Here is a 16,644-nt window from a genome sequence, read left to right on the forward strand (position 1 = left end):
GCCTCGCTACTATTCTTAGCCATGTCCCACAGCAACAGTCGCCATCTTTGCGATGGACGAACGCTGATTGGTGGAGCGGCGGTATCAAGGCCGGGTCGAGGTGAATCATTGCGTAGTTGCATGGGCCAGTCACATGACGTAAACAAAGCCACCTGGGTTTTCGCGTGGAAGGAAGGCGGGGTTGGCGTACCTACAACGTTTCCAACAAGAGAAGGACTAAAAAAAAAAGATGAAAAGATCGTGTCGCAAGCCGCCCACACTCCCTCACGCAACAAAGAAGGAGCAAATCTGAGACGACGGCTTTTGTTTCCAAAGCGGGTGCCTTGTCCCAAACATCACCACAGAGAACTAAATTTAACTGGGCAGTTGGGAAAGGGGTAGGGTTAGGGGGTAACGGGGATAGAGAGAGAGAGGGGGGGGGGGGAGCAGAGGACAGGGAAAGAGGGAAGGGTGTGTGGGGGTGGGGGGTGGGGGGGGGCTACATGACATATTAGTTAGATTAGTTGCTAAAAAATAGGTCACGACAGTATTCATTCAATAGCATCTCAGTGTTTTCTGTGTTCTTGGAAGAAAATCACTGTTCAGTCGCAACGTGGACTGCCTTTATTTTTCCTTCACATTGTACAATCGGGGATTAAAAAGAAATGTTTTTATCTTTCACCTTCTGTCTCTTTCTCTCTCTCTTTACACACACGCGCGCGCGCGCATGTGCGCACACACGCACACACACACACATGCACGCACAGTCACATATTCTCAGTGTGTGTACTACTAGTATGTGTGTACGTGTGTTAGAGTGTGTGTGTGTTTGCGCGCGCGCGCTCCGTCCTCCTCTTTCAGCCCACGTTCCCAGTCGTTCCTCAGAAATAATGCTTGTTATTGGACATGATGCATAACTTGATAAAAGTCTTTAAGGGCTTGTCACGATTATCTAGATAATCATAAAATACATTTTAACCTCGAACAATATTTTAGTTTTTGTTTATATATTTTATTCAAGAATAAGATTATTCTTTGTATGTGTTCTCAGTTATGAACAGAAATTTTATGCCAATAAACACAAGGACATAGAATCCATCAAAGTTTTACAAAACAGGGATTGAGTGGCGTGGCTGCAAGGGCTCCATTCGTTTGGTTGGAAACTTCGGGGACCCACGCCATCCCACAATGCTTCACTTTGTTTTGGTCTCGCCGCAAGGGAGACCATCGTTTGGTGCGACTTGGGTGTTCGAAGTTGACATCGACGCACATTGATAGTTAGGTTGAAATCCTTAGATTTGTTTGATTTCTGTGTTTAAAATGGGGTAGACTTCCACTGTCACCACGCAGTCATGGCAATTGCTAAGATTTCCAACGTTTTGCGAAGGTAAGTAAAGCGAGAGCGATCGAAACAAGGACAAGCCTCACTGGGTCCGTTTGGACTGGACGAAACTGAACTGTGGTCTGCAAGCTCGCACATGCTGTTTGTTGGTAAACAGTCGCAAGTTATTTAAGAAAACGCACCCAAGTGCTGATGTTTGCTCGATCTAGTCTGTCCGGGATATATCTACAAATGTTAAGCAAGCACAATTTTGATAATCTGGTCAGTGCGCAACGTGCAAGTTCTTTTTTTGGGTGTGCGTGTTCGTGTATGATGTTCCCACTCCCAGTTTACAGTGGGAGACATTACTTTGTGGGAGTGGTTTATGTTGTCATTTTCAGTTCTTTGTTCGTTCTTTCACTCGGCCAAATGTCTAGACAATGAACTCTGTACTCTGTCTCTTTCTGTGTCAGTCCCTCCCCCTCTCTCTGTCAGCCCCTCTCTCTGGTTGTCTTGGTGTGTGTGTTTAAACTGCTTTTTTTTTTTTTTTTTTTTTTTAATAATATATATTGTTTGTTACAACTGCTTTGTTGTCTGTATAAGTATAGGTCTAGATAGTACATCACAGCTCATAGCTTAACAGTGTGTAAAGCACACCATGTCAATTTACACACTTGCTAAGTTGCTTAAAGTATTGGACACCCTTTTTCAGACTTTCATAATCATACACTGCATTGGAGTTTGGTTAAGCAAATTCCTAATGCCTGTTCTGTCATGATTCAGTACAACATCAAGGACAAATAACCTGGTTTGGTCATTCTTGACAACAAACAAACACACACACACAGAGTCTGTCTCATAGATACCACATAATTATTTCTTTTCTTATAGTGTGCACCAGTCTCAGCCCAAACAGTTGTATTTCATATGAACAATTATGTGTACAACTGTAAGTGGTTGTAGTATAATTCAGTTTTGATTTGAAGTGCCTGTATGTGTCACTGTCCCAGTTGTTTCCTGAGATACACTGCTGTTATTGTAAAATATTAGACTTGGTTTGTTCCCTTTCTTGTTTGTTCTACTTTGTTTGATCTCTGCTGCTTTATTTGAGATGGTGAATACACAGCTGTGCATACCTGTAGTTCATTGTTGCAGCGTTACGTTGGTGATTGTTCATAATTTCAAGAAGTAGGAGTATGCATCATTGCGAATAATGAAATAACATTGAATTAAAAGAAGAAGTGATGAAATGGAATGAAGAATTCATTCTTTGACTTGAGTCACCGGAATCGGGCTTTATGTATTAAGATGTCAGTCTTAAGCATATGAAATTGAAATGGGATATTTAATAAATGAAAAAAATAAATGTCCCTATCTTTTCCTGAAATGTTTTCCTCATGGAGTTTGCTATTGTTTTCTTTTTAATGACTCATAATACAAATTGACCAGCAGGAAGCTGAAACCTGGCAGTTCTTTACTAAACATTTTCATAAGAAGCCAAGACAAAAAAGAAGTAGAACAAAGAAGAAGAAACAGTCTTCCACATATACAGTTCTTTGCACTGTCACTTTGTCAGACTTATTCATGATGCTTAAATTTTAAGCTATTTTTTTCTTCTTTAAAAAAAAAGAAAAAAGTTTGTTATTAATACTTTGCTTTTTTACATCATCGTTGATCATGGATTGTAATTTTTGTAAGCTTAAAATATATTCTCTTTGTCTTCTTGTTGCTTTTTTGAGTAGTTACTAATTTTCATTATATTTGCATACAGTGTGTGTGTGTGTGTGTGTCTTTCAAAAACATGCACGCATGCACGCACACATGCATGCGCATGCACATACACGCACACAGTCTCTGTCTCATCCCTTCTCTCTACATTGATGAAGCTCAGCCGCCAATATTTTCTCCCCCTCCACTAGACCTTGAGTAGTGGTCTGGATGCTAGTCATTCGGATGAGACGATAAACCAAAGTCCCGTTTGCAGCATGCACTTAGCGCACGTAAAAGAACCCATGGCAACAAAAGTGTTGTTCCTGGCACAATTCTGTAGAAAAATCCACTTCGATTGGAAAAACAAATAAAACTGCACACAGGAAAAACTATATATAAAAAAAAAAAATTAAAAAAATAAAATAAAAAAAATAAAAAGGGTGGTGCTGTAGTGTAGCGACACACTCTCCATGGGGAGAGCAGCCCAAATTTCACACAGATAAATCTGCTGTGATAAAAAGAAATACAAATACAAGTTATGTATTTGCATTCAATTTCTTATTGAAAGAGTTGGGGTGGGGATTGGAGGGGGTGGGGGTGTGGGGGGGCTCTTGCAAAACAATAAAGTCAGTTAAACTGACAAGAACTGAAGAACTTACATTTACATTATGACAACAACAACAACAAAAAAGGACTAAACAATTTCTGATAATGTGTCTGCAGAAATATAAACAAGAAATAGCTTAAACTGGTTAAAACCTTGGAAACTGATATATTTACAGTATCACGAAAACATGCTTTACAGTAACAAAGCAAGATTTCAAAATCAAAAACAAGTTTTCTTGGAGAAAACCAGATTTTAATTTTATTTGTTAAATGGGACCTCAGGTAAGTTGGTGAGTTTACATAACAGAATTAAGGTAACGATGGTTTGTCCAGTACTTTTTAATTAAAGCAAACAAATGTGTATATTCAGAAAAAGGTTTGTTTAAAATTAAATGTGATGCTATTTGAATATGATGTATCAAGTAGTCATGGAGGCCACCATTTTGTGTGAGGTTGTGACGTCACAAACACAGAGACTTCACTTCACTGGCTGGCTGTCTGCTGTCCTGATGGCTGACTCAGTTGTTTCACAAAGCCAGTAGACTTGTCAACACAACTTGTATGGAATAGTCGGCACAACATCTTCAAACACTTCCTCTGTAAAAATTTCAGTGATGCTGCTGGATCTTTAGAAAAATCACTCTGATTTTGAGATTGTTCGGAGCAATCACTGACGTATTGGTCTTCAAAAACTAGCAGTTAGTGTGACATGAATGATCTCTGTCTACTTTCAAGAGAACCTAACCCAGTATGGCTGCGCCCTGTGTTGTGCCAGGCTGATTGTTTAAATCAACTGGCACAGTTACAAATCTGTTCAGTTTAACTTTTAATGCATGGTTCTATAATTGTTTACCTATTTACCAGGTTTTTAGAGCATGAAGCTATTCCTTTCCACTATTGGACGCCATTCTTTCTCTGTCTCTGGACCTTGTATTTGGAATGAACTTCCTTTTTCGCTTTGTCAGTTCTCCGCACTCAGCTCTTTCAAGTCTGGCCTTAAAACCCACCTCTTCACAAGATAGCCTCCCTCCCCTACCTCTTCTTTGTCTTCAGTTTCTTCAGTTTTAGAGTTATGCATGCGTGTGAATGACTGGTATGAAAGCGCTCAGATTTGTCTCAGCACAAGATTCAGCACTATATAAATACTATTATTATTATTATTATTATACAGATTGTAACTTGATGGAATGCAAATTATCTCTGTGGCAGGTCCACTGTAGTTGTGACACAATGACCGAGCGGTGGCCACGAGCAGCGGGTGCCTGTGGGTAGTGGGGGCAGCCAGAAAGCAGCAGCCTCCAGGGGCAGGCCCCAGGGTTGGCAACCTAGTGCATGAAAGGTGGGCGCGGTGGGGGGCTCACGAGAATGGCGGAGGTGCTGCAAAAGCAGCAGCAGGACGCAGCCGCCGCTATGCAGAACCGCATCCCCAACAACTTCCGCGACCCAGCCGCTGCTCCCCTCCGCAAACTGTCTGTGGACCTCATCAAGACCTACAAGCACATCAATGAGGTCAGTAGTCATATCTTGTCCTTCCAGTTTCTCCCGTAAAAAAACTTTTTTTTGTTACATTCCATCGATGATTAAGACAAAGTTCTACTTTCATCATCTGACTTTCTGCAAATTTTCTGTCTTATGACTGAGTCCTTTGGTCAAAGATCTTTTGCATTCACCGCCCCTGTTAATATTGCCTTTAATTGATCTCCTACCTGCAACAGTGCGGGTGTGTGCTTGTTTCTGTTTTTCAGAGTGTGTTGTTGACAGTTGAGGTGTTGTGTTGAGGGGAAGGAGGGAGAGAGGGACATCTTTTTGAGCACCTGTTATAGTTGGGTTTTACATTGTTCGGGCATTGTAATGTACGTGATTGGTTTTGTATACATGTTGAAATTGATTTTTAGATGTTTACTGTGGACATTAGGTTAGTATGTATATGTGCACTTTTGATGCAATGTCTTGTCATAATTTGTCATGTTTGCTTCTTTAGTGTGTGTGTGTGTGTGTGTGTGTCTGTGGTAATACACTTTTGATGCAATGTCTTGTCATAATTTGTCATGTTTGCTTCTTTAGTGTGTGTGTGTGTGTGTCTGTGGTAAACTTTAACATCGACATTTTCTCTGCAAATACTTTGTCAGTTGACACCAAATTAGGCATAAAAATAGGAAAAATTCAGTTCTTTCCAGTCATCTTGTTTAAAACAATATTGCACCTCTGGGATGGGCACAAAAAAGAAAAAGAAAAAAGAAGCCAAATTGTATGCAAACTGCATTTACTGTTATATTTATTTTATTTTATTTTTTATTCTCAAAACTTGGCACTTTGATCTGATATTCTGACACAACAAGAGCAGTCATTATTATCATTTTTTGTTCAAACAGGAACTTCTTTTGCTAAGCATGTAAGTTTTATTTATTTTGCAAATGTTTTGGTGCAGATAGTAAAAAAGGGAAATTAATCTGTAATTAATGCAAGGGGACTTAATTTGCTTTAAACTGATCTTTCTCATCTTAAACATTACATTTTGAAATTATACTCAATACATAAAAAGCTTGTGCGTTTTACTCTCAGTGTACAGGGCTTTCACTATGTTCATTCGCCGAAGTGGTCTTTTTTGGAAAATACAAAAATCAGTACAACGAGTGGACTTTATAGATCTATTGGCTAAGCCCTGAAGGTCATGGGCAAAATTGAATTGCGTACACATATTTATACACATTCGAAGCACGTGCTCATATTCTTCGCGAACGCGAACGACGCTATTTTGTTTCAAGTTGTTGCCCTGCCCGTTCAATCCTATATTCAATCGACAATACACGATAACATGTGATGGAATGCCTCATCACTTACTGGATTATGCCCCTAACTGCCATAAAAATATCCATAGAATCAGTCGGAAATCACAGTTAAAAATAATAAACCATGAGAGTTAATACCCTTGAATTGATGAAACGCAAAAATTTCCAGTCTTGACTTTTCTCAAAATGAAGTCCTTTTCACTTCATACGACGTTTAGAAGTACTTGTACTTGGCTCTACATGTTATTAGTTTAACAAAATACTAAATTTTCATATCAACTTTAAAACTATAAAACTAGAATGAACATAAAAGAGAAATTGAATCGACCGTGTCGTACTACATTCCCGGCGGGTGTAACTAAGCTTGTACATCTAATGATCTATCTAGATCTAGAGAAAACGGCTAAATGTTGTAGTGTGATTGCGGCTCCTTTACTGCGGACTTAAAAAGAATTTTTTTAAAATTTTTATTGCCCTTAAATTTTTTTGAATGCCCAAGATACACCAGAATAATGTGATTTAAACAGCGTTCTCACTGTGAATACCACAATTGATTTATCGCCCTTTAAAAAAGTGTGTTCAAATATTAAATTTTAGAACGTCAGTTAAGGAGCCACGATAGTGTAATAGGTGAGACAGTTTCTTCTCACCCGAACACGCCGGGTTCGAATCTGGTTAGGACTTTTTTCTTTTTTCTTTTTTTTTCTTTTCTTTTTTTTTTTAACCCGAAGCTTTATAATAACAAATACAGAACACATTTTGATGATTAGATTTTTTTTTTTTTTTTTTTTAAGTGTATCACAAGTGAGTCTTGAAGGCCTTGCCTCTCTTGTTGGATGATATTTTTGGATTGGAACTATTGTAATTATAAAGTGTTTATTAGAGCAAAATCATTTGATTTGGTGCAGTATAAATGAATATTGTTAATACTATTAAGTATTAGTATTATTTATTATTATGATTATTATTATTGTTGTTGTTGTTGTTAGTGAGATCAATCTGTTAAACTTAAAAATTGATTGAGATTGTGTTTGTTGCCTCCAGTTCATATCAAATGCAAAATTTATCTTCTGTTTAACTTTAAGTAATAGTATTTGTCATACTAGGTCACATACATGTTTATGGAAATTCTGGTTCCATTATCTCTAAACCCTTCTTCAGGGAAAAATCTAGACCAGTCGTTTCAGTGACCAAAACTTTGGTCCTGTCAGCTAAGGTCCTAGTGACATGCTCCATTGCCCATGCCCCATAGCTCACATGTTTCTGACTCAAAGGATGGCTGTTGCTCAGTGCAGGCCAATATTGTCTGACGTTTTTATTCAGTTTCATTATAAATACAAATTCCAGTTGTGTTTTGGAGGCCTCATGATTCATTTTAAGCAGTCACTGGTCCCAAAACGTGATTTGGTCTTGGGGGCGCTGCACTGCTGAACACATACCAACATTCTCCTTTTTTTGCGGTCATGGGATTGGTCCTGATTTTTGGCATAGCTCCTCTCTGTCCACTCGGAGATGTTGTCTGCACACTTCTTTCACTGTCTACCTCACCTGCCTTTCCCTTGTTCTGTTCCCTGAAGAATGGTCTTAGAGAACCTGTTGGATCTTGTCACCTGGCCATACTATCTCATTCTTGTTTTCCTTTTTTTTTCTTTCTTTTTTTTTCACTGTGGTAAGTAGGTCTTCTTTCTGACCAATGTTCAGGTGGTTTTGCCGTCTTCATTTGGAATGTTGTCTTTGTAGGAGATGCTGTCCTGGAGCATCTCATTTCCACTGCTTGAATCCTTCTCTGAAGCTCTGCTGTGAGAGTCCAGGACTTGCATGCAGACAATTAACAGAAAATAGAAGAAACCATACAGAACTTCAGCTTTCTTTTGAGACTGATGTTCTTGTCTCTCCATATATGGGCTTCAGTCTTGCCAGAGGTGTTGCAGTCTGCACATCTCTTGCCAGTATTTTATTCTTGGACCCTTCTTCACTGATGATAGCACCAAGGTACTTAAACTGCTTCACTGTTTCCAGCTGTTGTCTGCTGGCATTTATCTTGGGTCTTGATTGGGTCTTTGCTGTTTGGCATGAGTTTTGTCGTCTTTGTGCTGATCTCACTTCTCCAGATCTGCTAGTTCTTCCTCACTGCCTGTCATCCCATCAATATCATCAGCAAATCAGAGCTGTTTGATGGTATTGATAAGCTTTTGGCTCATGTTGTATTTGTTAATGGTTACAGTGTATCATGCCACACACAGTCAAATGCCTTGTTAAAGTTGATGAAGACACGGTGGATGTTTTGTTATTTTTCACACAAAACATGAAAGTCGAAAATATGCTCTCTGGTGCTTCTCTCACTGTGGAACCCAGTTTGTTCTTTTGCAATGACGTCTTTTGCCTGTGATCTGTGTCTGTTCAGGATTACTTTGAGCATCACTTTGTGCTTGCATGTCTGATCATACTGGTAGTCCTGTAATTCTGGTATAGTTCTGAGTTGCATTTCTTGGGTAGAGTCCATGTTGTTGGCCATTGTCCAGTCTGCTAGATTTTGTTGCAGATTCTGGTAAGGACATCTGTCACTGCCTCTCCTCCTTTTGTTAGTCTAGTTGAGTAGTTCTATGTTGTCAGTGCCTGCTACTTTTCCATTCTTCAGTGAACTAATGGTTTTCTCCACTTCTTCAGTGTTGGAAAGTCATCATTGTCTGTTGACTCCTGGCTTGATTCTCCATTTGTGTGATGATTGTATAGCTCTCTGCAGTGTTCTCTTTCCTTCTGTGTTTTGTATCATGCTGACTCTGGACTGCCTCTGCTTTGTCATATCTTCAAAACTTGGAATGCCATCCTACTGTTGTTCTTGTTCAAACGGTATCTTTTATTTCATTGCACTGATCTTCAATCCAATCCTCCTCTACATTATTCATGCCTTTTCTGATCTTTTTGCTGACCTCTTTGTATTCTAATGTTTTTGTTGTATTTCTGGTATTCTTCATGTCTCTCATTTTGTCATACAAGCCTCCTCTGTGACCCAGGGCTGGGTTTCCAGACTGTGTTTTCCCAGCAATTCACAGGCTGCTTCAACAATACTGAAAGTGGTGGTCATGACTTCAACATCCTCATCAAGTGCCAGCAGTGGAGTAAACTTTCCTCCAATTGTTGCTCTGAAGGATTCACAGATGGAAGTATCCTGTCTCAGTGTCAGCCTGGTGCTTTGGGGTTTGTTGATCTTATGCTTGCCTTGGAGTTCATGACAGCAAGATCATGGTCACTTTCAATGTCTGCACCAGGGAACTTCCTATTTTTTGGTCTGTTGATGACCGACTGGAATCAGTGTTGCACTGGGATGTAATCAGTCTGTTGTGATAGGATCCTTCAGGTGTGTGCCATGACTAGCACTGTGAATACTTGTGTCACCCAGGAGTGTTGACCAGAATCATGTTGTTGCAGCTGGTAAACTCCAGTAGGCACAACCCTTTCTTGGTGGTTTCATTACAAGAGGGGGTGCAGAATTTCTACCAGTTTTATACTTAGAGAGTCAGTGCTAACCTTTGCTAGTTGTCAAGCCAAGCAGACTGGAAATTAGATGGCAGTATCTGAAATTAGTTGAAAAAAACAACAGTGAATGACAAGAAATCTGTACCCTTCGATACAATTTGCCGTTAGAATGTTTCTGGAAAGTGTCCTTGTCACTGGATACTTTTACAGTTTTAGTGGTGAACATCAGAGAAATTACACTGTTTTTAACTTTGAGATATATTTTTTATGAAATATACATTAAAAACAATTACAGAGAACTTTCTTCATTTCTTGGGACTCTGCCAACCTGCCCTCCCCTTTTACTGCTGTATAGTTATAGTTTTTTTCATCTTAAAGAAAGGCAGTGCCTATTTTGATGACAGTTGTTTTTCAACAACAACAAAAGAAAAATAGTATTACACTTTGTTCATCAGAGATAATGTTTTTGTTTTTGTTTTGTTTTTTCACATAAAAGAAATGCAGTGCTTAGATTATTAAAAGATTCTTTTTTCACAGTGACACACAACCCCAAACCTCCTTACCTCTCCATGACCCCCCCCCCCCCCCTCCCAATAAAGAAATAAAGCAGTGGTTGGTTTCTAATAAAGACAGATTGTTTTTTTTTCATCAAAAAGAAAAGAATGCTTGATTTGTCGACTTAAAAAAGATTTTTTTCACACAACCCCCCCCCCCCCAAAATAAAACAATGCTTAGTTTGTTAAATAACTTAAACTTTTAATTTTTACACCAAAAACAATAATAATGCTTAGTTTATAAAAGATTTTTTTCCCAGCAACTCTACAAGTTGCTGCTTGGTTAAATAAATTATAAAACATGTGAAAATTGAAGTATGAATTATGAAATTGAAAATGACATCTAAAAATGGGAACACAAGCAGCAAGTTTACAATAAATCATTAAATGCTTCATTCATCATATTAATCACTTGCATAGTTGACAGTTAAAGCTTTCTCTTTTTTTTCTTTTTTTTTTTTTTGCACAAAAGCCAGGTTGAAAAATTATAAAAATTGTATTTTGAATGTATAGATATTAGTTGTGATACTGCTTCCAGCAATTTTATTTTCTTAAATCAGCTGGCCATGGAACAGTGTAATGTCCTAGATTTGCCCTGTATATTGATCCAAATGATCAAACTTAAACAATGAATGATGATGATAATTCAAAGATTTTTTTCCTTGCCACAATGGAACTTAAGAACAGTCTTCATCTTGAAATTGAGTGTATAAATCAGTAATATTTATTCCAGAAATTCCTTACTTGCAGATTTATGTGAATCAACTTAATGATAACAGATAAGTCACAAGAACGTCACAACAAATCCATGAGCACAGCAAAAAGAAATCATCAGTCTAACTGTTGGTCAGTGAGTGTGTTGATGATGTCACCAGGTATACTATGCCAAGAAGAAGCGACGGGCCCAGGAGACAACACGAGGTGATGAGAGTGGCAACAAGAAGAATAAGGTGAACGCCCATGTCTTCAATGACGGTTATGATGATTCCAATCATGACTACATCATCACTCCTGGTGAAAAGTGGTTAGATCGCTACGAGATTGACTCCCTCATCGGCAAAGGTTCTTTTGGGCAGGTGAGTGACTGAGCCGTTGGAAACTGTTCAGTATTAGGTTTTGCACTGTCTAAGGGTATGAAGTAATGTTACAGACTGTAAGTGTAACTGCTTATAAAAATTAAAATGTGAGAGATTTTTTTAATTGTGAAATATACATTTTCTGTATTTCATGTATGATCTTTTCTTTTATTCTGTTGATATGTTGTTTGTGTGTGTGTGTCAGTGGCATGTAGTTTGGTATTTTTCTTTTCATAGATACACATTGTCTGTGAGATATCAGTTTTTGCATGGTGTCTATTTGTGTGAAAATTTGGCTGTCAGTGTTACCAGTCTGTGCCTTGAGGAAGAACCATCTCTGTGTTTAACATACATGATCTCTTTCTTCTGGAGGGCTGCTTCAGTCTCTTGACAGTTGATCACATCTTAGTGAAGACACACAGCCATCTCCCCACCCCCTCCCAACTCCCCAGCACACACCCCTTCCTCTCCCCCAGAAAGTTGGGAGTTGGGACGTTTTGTTTTCTGCATTTCGATGATGTATGACATTGGGGATGGTGAAGATGCTGCCAATAGGATCCATTTACTGATTTATGTTTTGAACTACTTGACAGGTTGTAAAAAACAAACAAACTAGTATTCTCATAAATTCTTGGCTACAGCTAGGCTGAGAGATGCACCCACCTGCAGTGTTGGTCAGGAAGTTTGAATAACATTCCTAAAAGCACATCTTCAGGTGAATGACCCTTGACTGTATGGTTTTAATCTTCCCATTTAATCCCATGGCACACTCAGCTGTGGGCAGGAGCTGGCCACTGGCTGAAAATTTTTCACCGCTGATTGAGCTTAAACCTGTGTCCTCCCAGTTGTCACTCCATTATGCTAACCACTTTCCCATGCCAGTAGGTTACAGCCATCCTCTTAGTTTTAGCAGGTTCTCAGTTTGATTTGGGCCCAGTGTACCAAACCATATGATAAATCATTATATGTGTTGTGGTTGGATGACTGCTGAACTCACTTCTCAGTTGCCCACCCCACTCATGAAGTAAGTTCTAGTCAGCAAGCTTCTGTTCCTCCAGACTGTGTGTCTGCCCTCGGTGAATACCCATGGACATTCTATAATTTGACCATGTTCAGTACGGAGTATGTTGTGCAGGCGATGTAACTTTTTTTTTTGTAAGCCTTTGACCATGTTCAGTATGAAGTGTGTTGTGCAGGCGATATAAGCCTATGACCATGTTCAGTATGAAGTGTGTTGTGCAGGCAATGTAAGCCGACCATGTTCAGTGCGGAGTGTGTTGTGCAGGCGATGTAAGCCTATGACCATGTTCAGTACGGAGTGTGTTGTGCAGGCGATGTAAGCCTATGACCATGTTCAGTACGGAGTGTGTTGTGCAGGCGGTGAAAGCCTGTAACCATGTTCAGTACACATGATGTGTGTTGTGTCAGGTAGTAGAAGCCTGTGGCGGTGTTCAGTACTGGCTGTGTGTTGTGCCACGTGGTAAAAGCCTGTGATCATTTTTTAGTACTTTCTTTTAGTACTGGCTTTGTGTTGTGTCAGGTGGTAAAAGCCTATGATCATCTTTAGTACGGACTCAGTGTGTGTTGTGTCAGGTGGTAAAAGCCTATGATCATCTTTAGTACGGACTCAGTGTGTGTTGTGTCAGGTGGTAAATCCTGTGACCATGTGAGTCACTCTGTGTGTTGTCTTAGGTGGTGAAAGCCAGTGACCATGTTCAGTATGTGTACACTATGTATGTGTTGTGTCAGGTGGTGAAAGCCTATGACCATGCAGACCAGGAGCATGTGGCCATCAAAATCATCAAGAACAAGAAGCCTTTCCTCAACCAGGCTCAGATTGAAGTCAAACTTCTGGAGCTTATGAATCGTCAGGATGCAGACAACAAGTATTATATAGGTAAGTTTTTGCATGCAGGTTGTCAGGGAAATGAATTCTGTATAATGCTAGCCAGCAGCATTTGATATATACACTGTGATCAGTTTTCATACCATTCATACTGAAAAAAGAACAAAAATGCAATCTTGCTTTTAGGCTGTTTGATTGAGGATAAAATACTTTTTTTAAGTGATCAAAATATCTTTTTTATGCGATTATGGTGTCTGAAAATACTGAACAATTGAATTTTGCTCACTGTTGATAAATTTCAGTTTCTTACCCGGTGTTTCCAGATATGAAATGAGTAAAGGCACATTTCCAGAGCATATTGCAGCCTTGGGTTTAAAAGAACAAGAAAAAGCATTGTTACATTTCATAAATTGTAATGCACTGATGGAGAAAGTACTTGTCTTCACTTTGACAGCACACCCAAACTTAAGGCTGTTCTTTTTTTTGTGTGTGTGTTTCAGTGAGGTTAAAACGGCACTTCATGTTCCGGAACCATCTATGTTTGGTGTTCGAGCTGCTCTCCTACAACCTCTATGATTTGTTACGAAACACAAACTTTCGAGGGGTGTCCCTCAACTTGACTCGTAAATTTGCTCAGCAGTTGTGCACAGCCTTGTTGTTCTTGGCCACGCCAGAAATGAACATTATTCACTGTGACCTGAAGCCAGAAAACATTCTGTTGTGTAATCCCAAGCGTAGTGCAATCAAAATTGTGGATTTTGGCAGTTCCTGTCAGTTGGGCCAGAGGGTGAGTTTGTCATGTGTGTGTCCATGTGTCTGTGTTTCTGCCTCTCCATGTATATCAGAATGCATGTATACATATGTGTGTGTGTTTGTGTGTGTGCAAGAGAGGTTTAGAGAACTTGAAAAGTGCATCATCTTGGTGAACAGGGTGTGTTTATGTGTGTGTGTGTGTGTGTGTACTCACTCGTGTGTGGAAATACAGAGCTGGGAGCATGTTTCATGAGTAGGCATATTGGGTGTTGTGATAATGAGGAGTTTGTGTGTGCATGCTTGTGTGTGTATTTATACGAAACTGACGTGTTTGAAAGTATGATTATGTACATATAATTATAAATAGTGGATGTGTGTGTATGTGTGTTTAGATGCCTGTAAGTTTATGTATATATATACACACATATGGTGTAAAACATGTTTATATGTACTAGAATGCACATGTTGTTAATATGCAGTTATTGTTTATTTCAGATAAATGTAAAATGAAAGAATGAGTAAAAATATATAGGAGGTTTGTGTGTCTAGATGCCTGTGTGTTTATCACTTTATGTAAAATGTTCATACATATTGTGTAAAAAAGCTATGAATTTAAACATGCTCAGTTGTTTTTTGTGTTTAGGTCAGATAAATGTAAAATTATAAGTAAATATTAAGATTGAAATTAAAACTTGTGACCTGATACAGAACAAAAGTTCATTCACCCCACACAATCCACTGATTGCTAAACCAGCACTGTGACAGCACTTAACACACTTGATTAAAGAGCACTGTGATGATAACACACTGAAACTGACCATACTGTCTCCAATGTTACCCCAGATCTACCAGTACATCCAGAGTCGGTTTTACCGTTCCCCGGAGGTGTTGCTGGGTGTGCCGTATGACCTGGCCATTGACATGTGGAGCCTGGGCTGTATTCTGGTGGAGATGCACACAGGGGAGCCCCTCTTTGCCGGATCCAACGAGGTAACTGTTAATGTCACAAGTTAAAGAAAGAACTGTTAATATCACAAGTTATAAAAAAAAAAAGAAACACTGACGTCAGTTACTGTTCTTTATGTGCAACTGGAAAACAAACAAAATAAAATTATTTATAATTTCATCACATGCTTGAACCTGTTTATATGTTGTTGTTCTGCTGTTAGGTGTGCATATGTTTTTTGCTTAAAATTGATTAAAACCTATACGACATGTATTATCACACTTTCTGGAAGGAATAACAATACATGAGTGGGAATAGAGGGGTAAGAAGGAAGAAAGGAGGGGGGGTAGGGGTGGGGGGGGGGCGTGGAGATGGGGAAGGGGAGGAAAAAAGGATAATGGGGAGAGAGGGGTTTAGGGGGGATTGGGGGGGGGGGGGGAAAGAAAGAGGGGGGAGAGGAGGGCAAGTGTAGGCAGAGAAAGGGAAGGTGGAAGAGAGGGGCTGTATGGTTTGGAAAGTTTCTGAATGATAATGGCCAATTTTCAAGGCATGAAACAAGTACAGGAAGACGAGCTTAAAGAGTTTAGAATTTTGCTTGAAAAAGAAAAGAACCAATAAAATATTACTTATATCGTGTGAATTTGAGTTAACAGTTGTTAATTTGTTAGTTTCACTGTTAATTTACTTTTGTAATTGTGACGGCTCATTGTCATGGTGGCTGTGTGATGGCTCACCATCATGGTGGCTGTGAATCATTTTACTGCATGCAAATTTAGTTTTTAAGAGTCACAAATTGCTACTTTCTATGGACAGTCTACAATGAATCAGCGCATATTCAAAAGAAACAAACTCTTGAGAGGTTTTGTGACTGGCGCATGAAATGTGTTAGGAATGTGTCACAACTTTTTAATTAAAAAAAAACCCAACAACATGAGAATATAGAACAAAAAAATGATATGGAACCTCTTGAATCTTAACTGGTAGGACAGTGTGCAGGTCTTTCTTTTCTGTGCGGTCACAATTTCATGGGATCCAACTTCAGTGCGTGCATGTGGAGTGTGTGCAGACTATGTGGCTGGTTTTCATCCTGCCCCAGAGTCCGTCACAGTTGTTTCATTGTGTGTGTGTGTGTCTGTTCTTGTATGCTTTGTGTCTGACTCACCTTGTGTCTCACTTACTTTTCGCTGTAAAGTGCATCAAGAGGTTTGAAAGCAATATATGAATCCTTTGTTATTGGATCATGAAGATACATAATCTCTGATATGCGTTTGGTGTGATGAGATTTTTAAAGTGTGATTACTTTCTGTGTATTTTTCAGTTTGACCAGATGATGAAGATAGTGGAGGTTCTGGGAGTGCCGCCTAGACATATTCTTGATCAGGCACAGAAGACACGCAAGTACTTCGACCTCTTGCCAGATGGGAACTACGCTCCCAAGAAACCTCGAGACAACAAGAAGGTGGGAAGTACTTTTTGTTGTTTTTATGGGGAGAGGTATGTTTGTTTGCAGTTCTTTTTTTCCCTTTCTATATTATATATTGTCTGCAAGTGTGTTTGTTTTACTGTTAAAGTGAACTTTTCTGCAGA

The 16,644-nt window shown here is 39.2% G+C and overlaps 1 protein-coding gene across 2 annotated transcripts in view; it reads left to right on the forward strand.

Annotated features, from left to right (window-relative positions):
- The window catches only part of LOC143291699 (dual specificity tyrosine-phosphorylation-regulated kinase 1B-like), a 42,549-nt gene that overhangs the window by 20,191 nt on the left and 5,714 nt on the right, over window positions 1-16,644 (forward strand). Inside the window, exons 1-7 of one of the 2 annotated variants that reach the window (XM_076601720.1) lie at window positions 1,205-1,366; window positions 4,826-5,125; window positions 11,312-11,512; window positions 13,262-13,409; window positions 13,859-14,145; window positions 14,955-15,101; window positions 16,376-16,516. In XM_076601720.1, coding sequence (XP_076457835.1) covers window positions 4,949-5,125; window positions 11,312-11,512; window positions 13,262-13,409; window positions 13,859-14,145; window positions 14,955-15,101; window positions 16,376-16,516 — 1,101 coding nt within the window. In that variant the 5' untranslated portion in view covers window positions 1,205-1,366; window positions 4,826-4,948. Of the gene's footprint in view, window positions 1-1,204; window positions 1,367-4,825; window positions 5,126-11,311; window positions 11,513-13,261; window positions 13,410-13,858; window positions 14,146-14,954; window positions 15,102-16,375; window positions 16,517-16,644 lie in introns of those variants that run through there. The other variant, XM_076601719.1, reaches the window with a different exon arrangement.

Source organism: Babylonia areolata, chromosome 17, assembly GCF_041734735.1.
Source record: "Babylonia areolata isolate BAREFJ2019XMU chromosome 17, ASM4173473v1, whole genome shotgun sequence".
Taxonomy (NCBI): domain Eukaryota; kingdom Metazoa; phylum Mollusca; class Gastropoda; order Neogastropoda; family Buccinidae; genus Babylonia; species Babylonia areolata.